General features: G+C 30.7%; 4 protein-coding genes across 4 annotated transcripts in view; 1 reads left to right on the top strand and 3 right to left on the bottom strand.

Moving 5' to 3' along the window:
• LOC108689519 (ESF1 homolog) overlaps positions 1-1,325 on the bottom strand; it is a 3,220-nt gene extending 1,895 nt beyond the window's left edge. The window contains exons 1-3 of the mRNA XM_018196303.1: positions 1,091-1,325; positions 316-1,014; positions 38-216 (exon numbers count right to left, since the gene is read on the bottom strand). Coding sequence (XP_018051792.1) covers positions 38-216; positions 316-991 — 855 coding nt within the window. The 5' untranslated portion in view covers positions 992-1,014; positions 1,091-1,325. The remainder of the gene's footprint in view (positions 1-37; positions 217-315; positions 1,015-1,090) is intronic.
• A 2,663-nt stretch (positions 1,326-3,988) lies between these two features.
• LOC108689469 (Golgi SNAP receptor complex member 2) lies at positions 3,989-4,830 on the bottom strand. The gene is made up of 2 exons (XM_018196233.1): positions 4,560-4,830; positions 3,989-4,487 (listed from the first exon to the last, which is right to left on the bottom strand). Exons 1-2 carry the CDS (start codon positions 4,697-4,699, stop codon positions 3,989-3,991), a joined length of 639 nt encoding a protein of 212 aa, XP_018051722.1. The 5' UTR covers positions 4,700-4,830.
• A 652-nt stretch (positions 4,831-5,482) lies between these two features.
• LOC108689440 (zinc finger BED domain-containing protein 4-like) lies at positions 5,483-8,610 on the bottom strand. Its single transcript, XM_018196197.1, has 4 exons — positions 8,376-8,610; positions 7,538-7,975; positions 6,766-7,296; positions 5,483-6,661 (listed from the first exon to the last, which is right to left on the bottom strand). The coding sequence occupies exons 1-4, from the start codon at positions 8,422-8,424 to the stop codon at positions 6,057-6,059; spliced, it is 1,623 nt and encodes a 540-aa protein (XP_018051686.1). The 5' UTR covers positions 8,425-8,610; the 3' UTR covers positions 5,483-6,056.
• A 3,539-nt stretch (positions 8,611-12,149) lies between these two features.
• Positions 12,150-16,196, top strand: LOC108689418 (heat shock cognate 71 kDa protein-like). The gene is made up of 3 exons (XM_018196175.1): positions 12,150-12,206; positions 12,615-13,106; positions 15,029-16,196. Exons 2-3 carry the CDS (start codon positions 12,713-12,715, stop codon positions 15,493-15,495), a joined length of 861 nt encoding a protein of 286 aa, XP_018051664.1. The 5' UTR covers positions 12,150-12,206; positions 12,615-12,712; the 3' UTR covers positions 15,496-16,196.
• Positions 16,197-18,320: the final 2,124 nt, after the last annotated feature.

The following is an 18,320-nucleotide window of genomic DNA, read 5'->3' as shown; positions in this document are numbered from 1 at the left end:
TGTAATATTAATTATTTTAGTTTTTATTAGTCATTACTGTAACTGAATGGATGAGTCCACTACTGGGTAAGAATGAATTTAACAAAATCATTAAATCCACAGCACGTATTCTATCCCAATCCATATTACAAATAGCTAATCGACATGTGATCTCATCTGTTGTTTCGGCATCTTTATCCAGTTCACCCCAATTATGCTCAATCTCTTCCTCGGCATCTAAAAAAAAATTATTTCTGTAATTATTTAAATAAAATCAAGATATATATAAGATATATAAAATATATAAGATATATAAGATAACAAATAATATTTTACCACTAGCTTCAAATGATTCTTCTTCTGAAGAACTGTCACTTAACAAAACACCTTCACCTCTAGCATAATTTACAGTAAGATCCCTCAGTTTCTCTTTAATTTCATTTGTAAGTCTACCATTTTCATTTTTCCTTGTTTTATAAAGCTGTTTATTATTTTCATCTAGCTCTGCTTGAGAAAATTCTTTTTGAACAGATTCAGTCTCACTATCTGAAGATTCATCTTCATCAGGAGATTTCTCTTTTGTTTTCAGCTCAAAAAAATTTTTCTGGCTTGATAAACAATCACCTTTGTTCTTCTCATTTTTGTTTCTTTTATCTGAGAAATCTTTCTCAGTTTTTAATTCGATTTCCTTCACAGATTTTTTTTTATTCTTTCTCTTCTCCTTGATATCCTTTACTTTCTTTTCATTGTCTTTCTTAGTTGCAGATGACACAGATGCATCTTCATCTTCGCTGCTCGACAGATCATAATATTTTCTAAGATCTTCGGTGGTGGTTTGATTAATAGGTCTACCGCGCTTATCAATGGTGTACTTCACGGTAAACTTTTCATCCTTAAACATACCCTTAAATCGACGATCAATCTTCACTTTCCTCTCAGCTTTGGGAATGCGACGAAACTTTGGATCTCTCACAATATGCGCGAAACGCGCATCTTTCAGCATTTCGTCCATTATTATTGATATTGTTAGTTAGTCTATACAAATGTAATAATTCAATTCCAAAATTTTGTATATAGAAATGTAATATATACAGAAAAATTACACTCTTACACTTGTCTTTGATTTTTTTTTGTGGAGCAGTTTGATGAAAGCTGTGCACCTTCAATCTCTCCTTGAAGTTATATGATGATTAGTTTTTAATTCTATTGATAATCTGATACCTTTTACATAATTTTGCCCAGCTTTAAAATAAAATTAATATGATTTTAATCTTCTGAGTTCTCGTTTAATTAACTCGAAAAGCACATGTCTCCGACACTTAAAATGGATTTAATTAAACTAGGTAAGGATTAGCTAGGTTATCTGGTTATAGAAAAAAAAACAATAATGATAAGTATCTTATGCTAAATTTTAGACTCATATCAAGCTATCTATGGCCTAGTTTCCATCGAGGGTTTAAGCCGGATCAGAATGTCAACCAACTATAGTTTAAATGTTTTTTGGTGGAAACTAGGCCAGTGTCTTTGAAGTCAATAGAGATCAATGCAAGTTAAAATTGAAGTTGTATTTGTGCTAAAGTATGATATTATGTTATGATATTATTGTAATTAATGTTATAATAATGATATTGTTTAATTTCAATGTTTCTAATAATAGCTGTGCAATGACATTTTGACGTTTAAAACTCTTGAAATGTAAAATTTAATTAAAAAAAAATGTTTTAAATAAATAAATGAATCAGAATATTGTAAAATAAGTAATTTAAATTTGAACATAGTTATATACATATTTTTAGGGATGTTATAAAATGGATGACAATAAAATAGATGTTTAATAACATGTTCCATTGAATCGCACTAAACCTGCACTATTACTTCACTAGTGCAATTTTCATCTTAAAGGATTCCGCACAATAAAAGGAAACAGAGAACAGAAAATAAGAATTTCAACTTATCAGAAATCATGTATTGTGGAATATATAGTTTCTGATAGATTGAAATTCTTATTCTCTGTTCTCTGTTCCCTGTTCCTTTTATTGTGCGGAGCCCCTAACCTAGCACGACACTAGAGAGAAGACGGCGCTGGTGCTGCAATAGTTTTTTCCTAGTGGAAAACGCTATATAGTCTCCAGATAAATACGGAAGTCAATATGATCAGAACACGAAATCGTATATATAGTATACAGAAAGGCGAAAATGTAAATCAAAATCAAAATAGATACACAAAACGAAGTCGAAGTAATGGCTCTATATGTACAGTGAGTGCAAAGTGTTCGTACAGAGAAAATAAAAAAAAATTTATTTTTAAAAAGTATAATAAATATTTAATCAGCGAGAAATGAGTTGAATTGTTGAATCAATATCGATGATTTCAATACCAATTTGATGTCGATTCGACGTTTAATTGATGATCACTTCTTGCTGATTAACAATTTATTCATAAAGAATAAAGTAGACTGTATAGGTCTATAGACATAGGTTTGTCGCGTTGCTCTTTTTTGTACTCGGCATCTTCGATCTTTCTCTCTTTTTAAAACCAAATATATATCTATCTCATTTTAAGTGCAAAAATATGGGGATTTCACGCAATGCGAACTTATGTTTCTTAAAATTATATACCAAAAAGATGTGTATTAATTATAGAAAATATATTATCTGAAAAATAAATGAAAATTAAAAATTATATTGTTTGGATGTTCAAAAAGTATTCATACAGTCGAGAAATTTAGCTTCTAAAATCAAGAATATTTGCGAAGTTCATTTATTAATGTAAGAACAAAATATATTCATTGCATAAAATTGCTAATTAATTATTTATTTATTTTCTACAAATAAGACTTTTTATAAACTTCCTTGTACGAATACTTTTTACTTTTACTGTATATGATTTCCGATCCGCAGGAATTCATTTTCCTATGTCTCATTGAATGGAACTTATGGATACGCAATCAATGTGAGCCAATGCTAAACACTATTTCCGATCTAAAGTGCTCTATGGGAAAATCTATTGTGATTGGTGCGCTAATTGCGTATTCCGGAAATTCCGTTTTATGGGACATAGGAAAACATATTTTAGCGGAATGAAATCGACGGAATAAAACCACGAACAATTAGAACGTTCTGCAGTTTCGCATCCCATGGGAGTGCATCCTCAGATGGCTGCATTAGCATCGTACATTACTAAAGACAATTTTGAAATAAGAATAGATTATAAATACCGATCTGTGTCTACTTTTGAGCTATTTTTTCGTTCTCACTTTTGCACTCATCTACATTTTATTAACATAATATAACTCTTAGATTTTAACAAAAAAGAGAAATTCTGAAAAAATGAGGAAATACAGGATTGCACATTTTATAATAAATATTTAAAGAAATTACTAAAAGAAATTTATAAAGAATAAAATAACAAAATACTTCTTGCATACAGCTAATATCTGTAGATCAATGTATATTACTTACATATAAATTATATCTTTATTATTAGATGGCATTATTAGAACTTTTTCATATTTTTCCATTAAAAATATGAACTTTATTAATATAACATTCGAGAAAACTTCAACAATCGTTGCTAAATATAAATGTACAATAAATACTATCAACACTGATTTTACAATAAACAAATACGTTGTACTTTAGCACAAATATAGTAAATAACATTAAAAAAATTTAATTTATAATCATTTAGTATCTATATTTACATACATAATATTCTTATAGCTTACAATAAATTGATACTTGAATAAATAATCTTAGGCTACGTTCCTCTCAAAACTTCCTCTCCAAGGAAGTTTTTACTCTATATGCCATAATATATGTTACATATACTGTATATTTCAAGTAAAATTTTCCTTAGAAAAGAAGTTTTGTAGCCTTAAATAGCTACAAAGATTATTATCTTTTTCATAAGCATTGATAGCAATTGTGATGAAAACTAACAAATATATATAAATGATATAATCATTTACAATTAATCGCAAATACATTATACTAATCTTTGGAATGTCTAAGTAAGATAAATTATCACCAAGAGAATTACTATACAAGTGAAGGTCATACCAGCGACTAAAATAAATCCATCTTGTTTAGCTCGTTGCTCTATAAGCCTCATAGTAGTATTGGAAAGCCCCAAAGTATTACCAATGTCTATCAAACGTTTGTGAGCTCCCTTTAACGTTATTCTCTGAGATCTTAAGTTATCCAAAACATTGCTGCCTTGGTGCAATAGGTCATCTATACCATGGACGGCATTGTGCAAGCTGTTATTATGCTGCACAGTGTGATCAATAAAGATGTCCACGTGATCATTAGTGGTAAACTTTCTGGCCAGTAAAGCCTCCCTCTCTGCCTCCTCTCTCTGTTGCCGCATCATGCGATTGTACCAGGAACTCAAGGCGGCGCTGAGATGACGACTATCATACTTGAGCTGATCCACTCTCATTCTGTTGTTCTGCCTTTGTGACATTGGACCCTTGAGGCATAGTACGTCGAGTCGTTCGCAATTACTGATCAAATCATATAAATTTAATGGTAAGCAATAACAATTTTTAAATAATATCATGCCTGACTTTAACTACCTGTTGATAAGAGTGATTTTGTCCTCGATAGTTTGCCTCACTTCCTGCAGATCCATGTCGGATGTCTTTCTCTCGAGCTGCGAAAAAATGTGCTGCGTTTCTTGTATTAATTTATTGGTTTGGTGATACAATGCCTCCATTTTGTTTGCACAAAAAAGATTTGATTGCTAACGTCAATAATTCGTGTCCAAATAATCTCAAATTCGCATTTCGCAAGTAAAAATTTACGAAATATGATCACATTGGATCACATCAGCAACGACCAATGACGTGTATTAATCATGGAATATGAAATTTACAGAGTTGCTATTTCGGTACATCCAGATGCGCAACCGCTCACTGCGTTTTTTCATTTGATTGGTATATTCTGTTAGATCCTAAGATATAGACCAATCAGACGAAAAAGCTTCCTGAGAGCTCAGTGAGCAGTTGTGCATGTAGATGCATTAGGTAATATTATAATTACAATTATAATTGACACTTTACGCGATTCGCCGATTAGTCTATTTGGAATTGGCCAATCGCATTTATCATTTCATTTACACAGTAGATGCGATTGGCCAATTCTAATGAATTAATCGGTCGATTAAACTAATCAACAAATCGTAAAATGACCCTTATATCTATTTCTATTAATGTAGATTATTCTTAAAATTATAAAAAGATGAAGAATTAGTTGAATCGATATTAAAGTTAACTGCATTGATAAAAATGGGCATTACTGTAATTTTTAGTTACAATTTAGTTACTATTATAAAATAGAGAATAGTTCATTTGCACACTGTTGCAATTACCCATTGTCAATCATAGCAATTTCTGTGCAATTTTTATTTTTTTTTTCTAGCGCTGTAATTAGTTTTTGCGCAATTGGTTCGTGTGCAATTGATATAGATATATCTTAAAATATCTTAATAAAAAACAGATTTTGCTAAATTTTTACAGACATTCTGCTATTATATTATTTAATTAGAAAATTTTGTTAATTTCTAGTATTTCCACAAAATATACGAGACATTCTATCAAATATTCTTAGTAGATTCATCTATCCAACTGTGCTTATAAATAATCAATAATCAGCACATTTTTATAATTTTATAGTTTCCGAAATACTGTATTTTCAAAAATTCTGATACGGCTTTTCTTTATCCTTAGCAAATTGCTAATCGTATAAGTCGACAAATATAAAGAATCAATAATCATTATATTATTTTATATACTCATTATATACTCATTATAATACTCATTATATTACTTATTTTATAAAAATTTGTACAATATCATTTAATACTTCCTTTCATATTTCCTATTTTATTCCTGTGATATAACGATATCAAATTCTTCCGATTCATATGTCTGTATGCTACTGCACTATGTTGAAAAATCTCACAATAATTTGAGATTACTGCCTCAAATGCCTTAAAAAAAAAAAAAAAAAGAAAAAAAAAGATTACATGTCCAAGAAAAATCAGACATGACACTGGTTACCCTAGATATTGCTCAGTAATCAAAGTTTAATATTAATAAATTTTTCATGATAAACAATAATATTTCAGCATTTTTCGATGATAATTTATTTCGATTATCGGAATAAACTAATTTTCCTGCGTTGAAAAGTCTTTCCAAATGCACGGAAGATGATGGAGCACTCAAATATTTCAAAACCAAAGTTTTGAGATTAGGATATTCTAAAACATGAGTTTTCCACCATATTAAAGGATCTTCATTTCTTGGCGACAGAGGTAGCGTCAGGTATTTTGTTAATTCAGCATTGTAAATTGCAATTTTCTCAGTTCTATCACTAGAGTGTCTGTTAAATGTTTCGCTTGATGAATCCTCAAAATTGTTATCATTATCTGATTTTGAATTGTTTATTATGTCATCGAAGCACTTCCAGATATCATCTTGTGTTTCACTAATATTTTGTTTTTGAAGAGGATCATGACTTTGCATATTGTTTTTATCATCTTCAATGACTGTATTATTCATTTCAAACAATTCGGTAATAATCCATTGTTTGACCTTATTTTCATCTGTTAAAAATTTTGTTTTGAATCTTGGATCTAAAACGGTAGCTAATACAAAACATTTTTGATCCTTGAATCCTGTATAATGACAAAAAAATTGATTCATTTATTTCAAAGAAAAAAAAATAACATTGTAAATTCATTTTATTATGAACTAATTAATGAACTTATTAAAACAATACCTGTAGAAATGAAAAATCGTTCTTCCATTGCTTTCTTGAGTTCTTCCTTCAACATTACTATTCCAGCATCCTTCTGTCGTTTTGAAAGATACGAATGTAGAATAACAATTGCCGGAATAATGTATCCAATTGTCTCGCAATCAGAACTTAATATTTTAGTTATTTCTTCAAATGGTTGGAGAACATGTAAAACATTTTCTATTATACTCCATTGCATAATTGTAAGGGTTGGTATGTCTCTATCCGCAGCATATGCAATTATTGCTTGTCGTTGTTCGTGAAGACTTGATAACATATAAAATGTAGAATTCCATCGTGTTGTATCATCATAGATTAATTCATGATTTGGCAACTTCAAAATTTTCTGAATGCTACTGAGTTTCGAGTAAGCGAGTGAAGAATGGTTAAAATGTTCAACAATTTTTCGACATTTTCTTAAAATTTCAATAAATTTTTGATTTTTAAAAATGCAATCATGAATTACAAGTTGTAAAGTGTGAATAACACATCCTATATTCTCTCCTAACATACCTGTAAGATATATAACATAATAAATATCGTTAATTTAAAATCAAAAGTAAGTATAGTACTTAAAAAATTTATTCTTCAATGGATACATTCAGTACTACAGTCATTCAGTGAGTTCTTGCATCTAATTGATATATTCCATTAAATCCAAAAATATAGAGACAGATGCATGAGCTCACTGAACGCTCAGCGATTGTAATTAAATGCATTCAATATAAACTTATTAATATTAAGTAATACATACTTCTTCCAACAATCATATTAGAGGCATTATCTCTTAAAATCAGATGAATTTGATTAGAACTTATATGCCATTCTTCTATTATATCATTTAATAGCTGATCTATATTAACAGCATGGTTATCAGGAAAGTGTTTCACACTGAGAACATATGTTTCTCTCTCCATATCATTACTTCGTATAAAGTGAGCTGTTAAACTTATGATTGTCTCGTTGTTTGCTGAACAAGTCCAGATATTAGTACAAAATGATATGTATGTTGCAGTAGCTAATTTTTTACAAATATGTGTTTTCAAAGTTTCATGCAACTGTGGTATAATTTTGTCAGAAAAATATGTTCTGCAAGGTAGAGGATATTGCGGTGCCAAATATTTTATTAATCTTTCAAAGCCTTTTCGTTCAACTAATGTGAATGCTTCAGCATCAAGTGCTATCATTTCACCTAAAATATATGATCGAAAAATATAATAGATTTATATTGCAAGTAGAGACATTGCTAAATCAAAGTAATAATAAAGAAAAGTTCCTTTCATTAAGGATATGGTTGGAATTCTCACTACGAATGCTTTGAAACATTTGATTGACCAATCAAAAAAATGTTTCAAAGCATTTGTAGTGGCAACTCGATCATATCCTAAATGAATATATGTGGTTGCATATTTGTATTATAATAATTAATAACAATGATAATATTAATTTTATAAACCTATATTATTCAAGAATACTATTTTGATCTAATAATTCTTACATTTTTATACTTACAAAATAGTGTAATCATTTATGTATTCATTTATATGAAATACATAGTGATTCTTTAAAATAAATATAAAAATAAAACATACCTATCTTTTTAGTTATATTAACAGATCTTGAATCATCCAAAGACCACATTTCTTCTTCCTTAATTATACACTGTAAAGTAGGCTGTGTTTCACAGGATAAAAAATTTTTGGAATCTTTTTCTTGGAGGTAAACACAAGTTTCTGATACAAAGTTTTCATAAGATTCTGATGTTATTGTTGTAGATAAAGAGTCAGAAATTGGATAGTCATCTATTTCAATTTTAATATTCTCACTGACATTTACTTCTAAGGTTTTCATTATCAACGGATGTTTACTTTTCAAATGATTCCATAATGGTTTAGTCGAGAATAATCTACGTGATTTTCCTCTTACAATTTGCTTTCGTGATGTAGTTTCACAAAGAATACAATCAGCTTTTTTTTCATCATCACTACATATTTTAAAAAAATTCCATACATTGGATTTTCTTTGTGCCATTGTGTTCATAATTTAATTCGTAATCATTAAAATGTAAATCTTTTCACATTCATCAATCATATTACAGACATGTCGGGATGCTTTCGAACACTTCCTTGTTCTACATTTAATAAACAACAAAATGATAATTATAAGCACTTAAGTCCTGAATGATCCTTTGAATTGTATGAAATACAATATTTAGCAGTGAGCTTTAAACTGTAAGATATATTGTTGAGTCACAATCGAATGTAGTTGATTCCATGCCACATGCTTACATACACTTGTGACTTATGGTCGCAGCACAGACTCCTGCATAACGCATGATGCACAGTGCATGAGAGAATCAACCAATCGAAATTCTTCTTTTCTATGGAATGGGAAGAAAGGGAAGACTCTGATTGGTTGAATTTCTTATGGCTTATGCGTTATGCAAGAATCTGTTTAAGGCCCTCTACAATCAGTCGGGAGACGTTGTCATATGTTGTATATGCATAACCTTCATTTTTCGTGTCGATGTCGACTGGGCGTTTGGATTGGTCACGCTGATTCAATGAGTCGATAATCGATAATCCTAAGTCTTATTGGTGAAGTTGATACATTTACAATAGTCAATTTGTAAGGCTAGATTAAGACTAAATTGGCCAATTTCATCGATTAAAACTAAGACTAACTACTTCCGATTATCGACTCATTGTAGAATCAGCATCAGGTCCCATCTTTTACAACTAACGACATTCCACAAGCGTCAGTCGGCTTGATTGTAGACGAAGCCTAAGGCTGCGGTCAAGTCTCACTACAAATGCTTTGAACTACAAATGTTTGGTTGACCAATTAGAAAAAAGAATTTTACAAATTGACTAATCAAAAATTGCTTTAAAGCATTTGTAGCATCTCATTGACCGTACTCTAAGTGATGCACTTAATAAGATAAGGATGACTCTTAGATCAGGAATAAGATAAAGATGCATCAGGGACTTGATTGTGTATCTTGAAATGAGGTAAAAATTATAAAAGTGAACAAATTCACTAAAATATTCATAATTTAATCAATATCTAGTAATCATTACTCATTTTTGTAATTTTCACCATTTCAAGATACACAATCGATCCCCAGCAGCTTTGCAACTGCAAGCTGTTATAAAATTTTTAAATTGATCAAAATAATTGGTTTATACATTTAGATCTGAAGAATTAAGAATAAGATCAATCATATGAAAGAATTTTATAACAGCTTGCTTTCTTTGCTGAACGCAGTCAAAAATTAATTATTCGTCTTTGTTTAATCCACATAATATGGAAAAGAATCATAAAAATGGATGGTAGACTCTACCCTACGAGATTTGGTATGTACAAAAAGGCTGAGATGTCCGCTCTCAGGGAGCTTATTATGGTTCTTTAAACGAAGTGAAAATTACAAAAATGAGCAAACTCACTAGGTGTTAACTAATGAAGTTATAAATATTCTAATAAATTTGATCACTTTCACTTCGTTTCAAAAACCTCGTTTTAAGAGAAGTCTTCGGATCTTTTTATTCTATAATTAATCAACAGGCTTGAAAAATTTGTCGTATGACAAAAACACACAATCATGAAATCACCTTTAATGCATGGTCTACAATGGGTAGTTGATTAAGGAGTAAGTCCTTAGAAATCGACCAATCATAGTTGATTATTTTTCTCACATTCAACTGTGATTGGTAGATTTCTACGCCTATTCCTTAATCCACTACTGTTACTGCCCATTGTAGACCATGCATAAAAGCTATTCTACATTGATCGTATCGTATGAATTGATGCAACAGTTCATTTTTCTTCTTCTTCTTTCTTCTTGAAGAGAAAAGGAAGAAAAATGATGCAAAAATTCAGCTAAAAAGAACAGGTCTCATGTAAGGGGCTTTGTATAATAGAAAATAGAATATTTTATTGTGCGGAGCCTCTTATTTTCTGTTCTCTGTTCCCTGTCCCTTTTATTGTGCAGAGCCCCTAAGAATTTTCACCTATCAGAAATCATGTATTATGAAATATATAGTTTCTGATAAATTGAAATTCTTATTTTCTGTTCTCTGTTCTCTATTCCTTTTATTTTGCGGAGCCCCTAGTTCTTCCACATCTTCCACCATACATGATACTCATGATGGAAAGAATAAATAATCGATAGTAATCGGCATTACCGGCTCAGTAGCGCAACTCTCTGTCGGCACCTTTGATGTTAGTGTTGGCCAAAATGGAGTGTGCATGCATGAAATAAATAAGTCAGCGTTGCCACGATTACCACCTAAACTTCTTTCTCTTTTCATCCTTTTTTCACTCTGTCAAAATTCCCTGCAAAACTAGATTTATTTGCATCCAACGAATTCGTTGAAGTAAGTGCTATTGTAGAAACATACTGGAGCATATTAGAGCATGCGACGCGAATGAATCTAATATTGCAATAAAATAATTTAAACTTTATAAAAATTAATAAAAATAAATTGTAAATATATTAAAAAATAAAAAAAATAGAAAAAATATAGAAAATTAGGAAAAATGTTAAATTAACTTAAAAATGTATATTTGTATAAAGAAATATTGTGTAATTATATGTGAAAATATTATGAGAAAGAAAGTTGATATAAAAGAAATTTATATACATATAAGTCCAAAAAATAAGTTTAAAATACAATAAATAAAAAGAAATTTTTCTTGCTTGGTTTTCTATCTTATTTTTGTTCACTTTTTCACTTTATCACTTTTTCACAAAAGATCAATTTCTCGAAGTTTCTCACACAACATTTCACCAAATGGATAATACACATAATACTTCCCTCTAAATTTCTATTCTGAATCATATATGCTTGAAAGACAAATGTTTAAGAACCGATTGTTCCATCTTTTGGTAAATTTTACTGTGAAGTAAATCTGGTAAGCCATGCATGTGATTGGATAACTTTGCTACTTACTCCAACAGATGCATAAAATTTGCCAAAAGATGGAACTATCGGCCCTAAGTAGAATATTAAGCGCATTCAAGCCGGATATAGCAGTTAAACTGCTTGCCGAGCGATTGAATGTGATTGGTTGGATCTATAAGAAATCAATTATATTTATTTGTTTGACGAGTAGACTAGTTGTCAATTTGAATGTGCCCATTAAAACGTGCCCATTTAAATAGAAAGAGAAAAAGAGCAATAAAAAAAGAGGAAATGAAACGAGGCAACTTTCTTATTTCACGCATGCGTATTCCATTTTGGGAAACAAAATCAGACATTGCACTACTGTATTAACTATATGTATATACTATATATACTGTGACTGTATATAATACTATATATACTGTGACTGTATAAATTGTGTTTCCGGCAGACAGCATGAGGAGAATAAAGTCAGCGATATACGATGCTTACTTTCCTGCTGGATTGATAGTTGAATTAGTCAGCACAAAACTTTTTTTGCATGCCGTTCCTTTATTATGTGCTTAATTGTGAAATCGTAATTTATCTCATACTTATCAAAGTCATAAAAATAGACAGACTCAAGTTGTCTTGAAATTTCATACGTAAAAAACATATTTTTCACTATTTTTCACTATTTTTCACTATTTTTAATAGTTGTCAAATAGTCCGTTTCTGAAGTCTTCACTTTACATGCCTTTTATGATTATTTATTGATTGTGGGGGATTAGTGAGGGCAGATAAGGAGAGATTCGGTTCAATTTTATCTTTTTAAAGCGATCTTATTTCGTTTTATTCAACTTTCTTTATTTGACAAATGGCATACAAGAAAAGTCGTCATTTCACTTATATCATCACAATTCCAATATGGTCGCGATTACATGACAGTCAAGTGTTAATATATAGAAGTTTGTGGTAAGCCCAAACCCAGTTCGTTTAGTGTTTTTGAGGTGCGTGTACTCCAGGATTGTATTTATTGCGAGAACATGGCATATAGTGCTCATGAATACATTGACATGGTTATCACATATGGTGCATGCGGCGGAAATGGTTGTGCAACTCGCCGTCTCTATGCGGAACGATTTCCTGAACGCAAACAACCTGATTCCAGCGCTATTCTAAGATGTATCCATCGTTTACGTGAAACAGGATCAGTGTTCGTAACTCCATTATTTAGACAACAATGTGGTGTAAGAAGACGTGTTTGCATTGAGGAAAAAATTCTGCGAGCGTATGAAAATGGAAAGAATGTGTGCCAAATAGCTCGTTCATTCGGTGTGTCTCGAAGCAATATATATAGTATACTCGACCGGTACGAAGTGCGTTCGTCTGGTCTTCAGCAACTTGAGCAAGATGAAAACCAGCGCGATACTTGCGAAGGTATTTTTATTATTTTTATAATAATGTTTGTTTTTAAGGAGACTAGCTCGTTTCTAGAATAAAAAAATGACTTTTATTACATTTTTTTCAAATAACAACTATTAAAGAATATTTCCCAGAAAATATCTTGATTGTTGTAGCAGTTTGAACGATTCGATTTCAAGAGATAAAAGGTAAGATTTTGACTGTTTGAACCTGGCTGGTGTATATTGTATTATAATATACCTGGCTTTTGTTATTCTAAAATATACAGATTTAGATTAGCAGAGATGTTTCTCCTAATCTTTATACATATATATACATGAATGAATGCATGTGAAAGTCATGTGACACTTAGCGCCAAAATAACTTCATTGTGATTTAAAATAAATAATCGAAATATTGCTGGCGTCTGATATACGAAAGTTATTCGATTTTTTGTAAAGTGGGAATTTGAATAGATCCCAAATGTGAAGCACTGACATAGTAGATAGCGAACAATGTGCCACATATCAAAAGAACGACCTAAAAGTACCGATGCAATGGACATTATCCAATCCAATAATATTATTTAAAGATGAAAAGTCCTTTTATGACCCAGGAATTATTGATTACAGAAAATCTATTGTAAGTATAAAATAAATATTCTGTAATGAAAATTTTAAATGCGTTTTTCTTGAAAAATCATTTTTCAATTTTGTTGTCACTGTAGAAAGAAAATGGTTCAATGTATTGACTTAAACTTTTAGCACATAAATTATAACCATTTTCTGCATTCGTTAAATCTAAAAAAAAAATAAATTTTTAAAGAATAATATTTTTTACATATTTAATTGAAAAAAAAGAATCTTTTTTTTAAAACAATTTTAATTTTTTTAAAATTTCATTAGATTTAATGTAATTAATTAACATTACCAATTAATTTGTTTTTTTTTGTTTTAGACAATTCATTTTGTACAGTGAAAGAGGGTTCTGATAGCACATCACTGATTGGCCAATTTAAAATAAAGTATTTCTGTCGGCAAAATAGTAAAAAATTATTAGGCACTAGCCTAATAATGTAAGTGAATGTACTATTTGGATATGCTAACAGGACTCTTCCTACAGTGATAGCAATTTGGTGAAAATTGGATTTTGAAGTATTCATCTTGTTGATCTCATTCATTTTTTATTATTTTTGCTTGTAAAAATTCATTTCTTCAAATATAAATAAAGTGTGTGTTCGAGCTTCAAATTGATAGCTATAATCGTTGTTTTTTTTTTAAATTTATGATAATTATTTTTTTGACTCCAAACAAAAACGAGCTGGTCTCCTAAAAGAGAGATTCTAAATCTTCTTTATCAATTTTAACCCAATATAACATCAGAGCTGTCAAAATATCATAATATTTGTTTGATATAAAAGTTTGTAATCTATACTTATAAAATTGTGGTCCACAGTAGTTTACACAACACGGACAGTTAACATGGAGTTTTTAAAATTAGACTTTGACGTCTAATTACAATTGCTATTGTTTTATAAAAAATTATGTATATGTGTGCGTGAGATACGTCAGAAATGTACATAGGATTGTTCGCACAATGTGAGAAAGCGAGGAGAATATTGAGTTCGTTGATGCAGGCGAACATCGAGATTAATCGTTGTATGAAAATATCGATTTCTATACATCAGACCTAGATACGAGGAGCTTTATGCCGATCTGTTTAGGAATACTTTCGAATTTATGGAGAAAGACACTTAGATGCGAAGGTAGACAAGATTCAAGTTTACAGCATCGTTCTCTAGTCAGTGACTCCGTCAGGATTCCAAAAATTCAGAAGCTATTTTACAGCTACTTGTACTCATTGTTCAATTAATCGTTATAATATATTTATAATTATATATAATTTATATATAATTTAAATAACGTGTTCTATATATTTCAAATTTTTGTATTTTGCAGACGTATCGAATGTCTCTGCAATCGAGAAATCTACGGACAAGGAAAATAACATCAAGATTACGAAAAACAAGAGTCGCTTGTCGAAGAAAGAGAAGACGATAAACGAAACCGAAAAGGACCGATCAGAGGACAAGCAACAGCGGGAAAAGATTTCCGCCAAAAATGCTCTCGAGCTATATTGCTCCAACATGAAGAATACAATGGACACAATTAAAAATAAGATCAATGCGTCCGATAAGGAGAAAGTCCTTTTTAAGTGCAATGAAGTCATCTCTTGGTTAGACACCAATCAATTGGCAGAGAAGAAAAAATTCGTTGATAAGCAGAAGGAATTGGAAGCCATATGTAATCCCATCGTCTCGAAACTATATCAAAGTGGTGAAGCGCCTAGTGATTTCCTTGATATTGGTGGAGCAGAATCCAATCCTAGTGGCACTGGACTAACTAACGAGAAAGTCATTAAATGAACTCCTGGCGAATTCTTGTTTTTCTTTTATTACAACTATATTAAATTTTGTATCATTTAATTTTATTTCATTCAATAATACTTTATTGTTAATAAATTTAGCATATTTATTTGAGTTTACTTTTTATAAAAATAAGTTTTTATTTTTTAACATGTTAGGAATTATGTTAATAAAAGATTTACTTTTTATCTTAATATATAATATTTTATCTTAATTTCTCGCAATAATGTTCCGTTTAGTGTTTAACAAACTTATCACTATATAATATAATACAATCATATTAACACAATTTTATCATTTTGAAAATCCAGATGCGCAATTCAACGTAAAACACTAAACGGAACATTGCGGTAAGATAAAAAATCTTTAACAGAGCATTGTATATTTCAAACAAATAATAATCTAAATAATCTTATTTTTTAATAATATTAAAGAATAAATACGTATCATAAATCACACACACAATTTAAATTTATTATATTATTGTAAGCAAAATTAATATTGTATGTAATTAAAAACAAAAATAAGTAAAGTGCAATTGTAGTGCACATAATTTTATTTATTATAATTTTTCCAAAAAACCAATTTGTAAAATCTGGCTCTGTACGCATCTTCGCAGCTTCATAAAAAAAGAAACAACAAATTTGTAATGTAACTTTTAGGAGATAAATATTAAAAAATAAATAAAAGATATTAGTATATTAGGTGTACAATTTTGCTTCCGTTTTTTTCCGAAATTTGAGGCTTTATTGTAAAAAACTGGTTATACATTTATGATTCAAAGTATTGTCCATCGCTGGCCACTGCTTTCTCCCATCTTTCGGGTAGCGCACGAATCCCGCGTCGAAAAAACTGGTCATCTTTTGAGGCTATCCACGAATCGATCCAATTTTTTACTTCTTCATAAGACCGGAAGTGCTGGTCAGCCAGGCCGTGTGCCATTGATCGAAACAAGTGATAGTCAGAGGGAGCAACGTCTGGAGAATACGGCGGGTGGGGTAGGACTTCCCATTTCAACGTTTCCAAGTATGTCTTGACCACTTTCGCAACATGAGGTCGAGCATTGTCATGCTGCAAAATCACTTTATCGTGTCTCTCGTTGTATTGCGGCCGTTTGTCTTTCAATGCTCGGCTCAAACGCATCAATTGCGTTCGATACCGATCGCCTGTGATTGTTTCAGTCGGTTTCAACAGTTCATAATACACTACGTCGAGTTGGTCCCACCAAATACAGAACATGACCTTGGAGCCGTGAATATTCGATTTGGCCGTCGACATGGAAGCATGGCCGGGAACTCCCCATGATTTTCTGTGCTTGGGATTATCGTAATGAACCCATTTTTCGTCCCCAGTCACAATGCGATTCAGAAATCCCTTCCGTTTTTGCCTTTCAACTGTTCATAAGCAAACAAACGCCATTCAACATCTCTCGGCTTCAATTCGTACGGTATCCAATTTTCTTGCTTCTGAATCATTCCCATAGCGTTTTGAAATGGCTTGTTGAGTCACTCCCAATGATCGTGCCAATTATTCTTGATTTTGACACGAGTCTTGCTCAAGTAATGCCTCCAATTCTGCATCTCCGAAAACCTTCTCTCTTCCACCGCTTTGCCGGTCTTCGACGTCAAAATCACCGTTCTTGAAGCGTTGAAACCACTCACGACACGTTCTTTCACTAACGGCCTCACTATAAGTATTTGAGAGCATCCGATGAGCCTCAGCCGCAGATTTCTTCATATTGAAGCAAAAAATTAAAACCTCCCGCAAATGACGAGAATTTGGCTCGTAAACTGACATTTTCAATCTATAGATTAGATAAGAGAATAATTTTATGATGCAGACATAAATCGACTAATGTTTCTATGGGGTTATGTTGACAGATGCCCAAGTTTATTGTATGACGTCTATGATCTATTTATTTCGACCACCACTTACCGCTAAAGCCATCTATAGGAAAACGGCGGAAGCAAAGTTGTACACCTAATAATATTAGCATAAAAATATATATCCACCGTAAATAAGAACCATATCATTTTATTTATTATATTTTTAAGAATGGAATTGCAAAATTTGGTTTTTTAATAGACTTCGTAGCTTTGTAAAATATAATCAAAACGAGTTTCATTGCAAAATATTTTTTCTAAGATAATATACATGGTAGTCTTGATAGAGTGCAAATATATGTATATGTAGTTGCACTACAAATGAGACTTGTCACTAATGTCGATTCTTAAGCCCGGATCTACAATAGATTTTTAAGCCTTAAGTTTAAGCCTTAAGGAATGGACGAATTGCAATCAATTATTCTCCTCGTATTCGACTGTAATTGGTCAATTTCCAGAGTTGGGTAATTAAAACTAACTAGTTAAAACGTTAAAAGTTAAAAAAAAAGTTAAAAAGTTAATAACTTTTAACTTAGTTAATTTTAAATGCATTAAATTTTAACTTAACCAAGTTACTTTTAAACTTTAACTTTTTAACTTTTTTTTAAATTAAAAAATTTTTTTATCTCTTTTAAATATCTTAGAAAAATAAGATATAATAAGACTAAGTATTAGCGTATTATATTCGTTCATATTTTAAGATTATCTTAAGTAATTTCTTAAGATGCTAATACAGCTCTCTGATTTATGCGGTTATGCCTTATGCCATAAGCCTTAGTCCGGATCTACAATAGATATTTTAAGCCTTAAGTCAAGAAATTGATCAATTAAAGTCAAATATTCTTCTCGCATTCGATTGTAATTGGTCAATTTTTTATGGCTTAAGACTTATTAAAAAGTAATCACTAATCTTGTATTTTCTCTATGTGCTGGCTGTTTTTT

This window comes from Atta colombica, unplaced genomic scaffold, assembly GCF_001594045.1.
Source record: "Atta colombica isolate Treedump-2 unplaced genomic scaffold, Acol1.0 scaffold27, whole genome shotgun sequence".
NCBI lineage: Eukaryota > Metazoa > Arthropoda > Insecta > Hymenoptera > Formicidae > Atta > Atta colombica.
Note: the sequence above shows the minus strand (reverse complement) of the source record. Positions and strands in the feature narration are given on the sequence as shown.

Coding starts and splice junctions, on each gene's coding strand:
- LOC108689469 (XM_018196233.1), bottom strand. CDS start 4,699: ATGGAGGCATTGTATCACCAAACCAATAAATTAATACAAGAAACGCAG. Junction 4,488..4,559: donor AAAATCACTCTTATCAACAG/GTAGTTAAAGTC, acceptor TGATTTGATCAG/TAATTGCGAACGACTCGACG.
- LOC108689440 (XM_018196197.1), bottom strand. CDS start 8,424: ATGTGGTCTTTGGATGATTCAAGATCTGTTAATATAACTAAAAAGATA. Junction 7,297..7,537: donor TAATATGATTGTTGGAAGAA/GTATGTATTACT, acceptor TATATCTTACAG/GTATGTTAGGAGAGAATATA. Junction 6,662..6,765: donor ACGATTTTTCATTTCTACAG/GTATTGTTTTAA, acceptor GTCATTATACAG/GATTCAAGGATCAAAAATGT.
- LOC108689418 (XM_018196175.1), top strand. CDS start 12,713: ATGGCATATAGTGCTCATGAATACATTGACATGGTTATCACATATGGT. Junction 13,107..15,028: donor CCAGCGCGATACTTGCGAAG/GTATTTTTATTA, acceptor TGTATTTTGCAG/ACGTATCGAATGTCTCTGCA.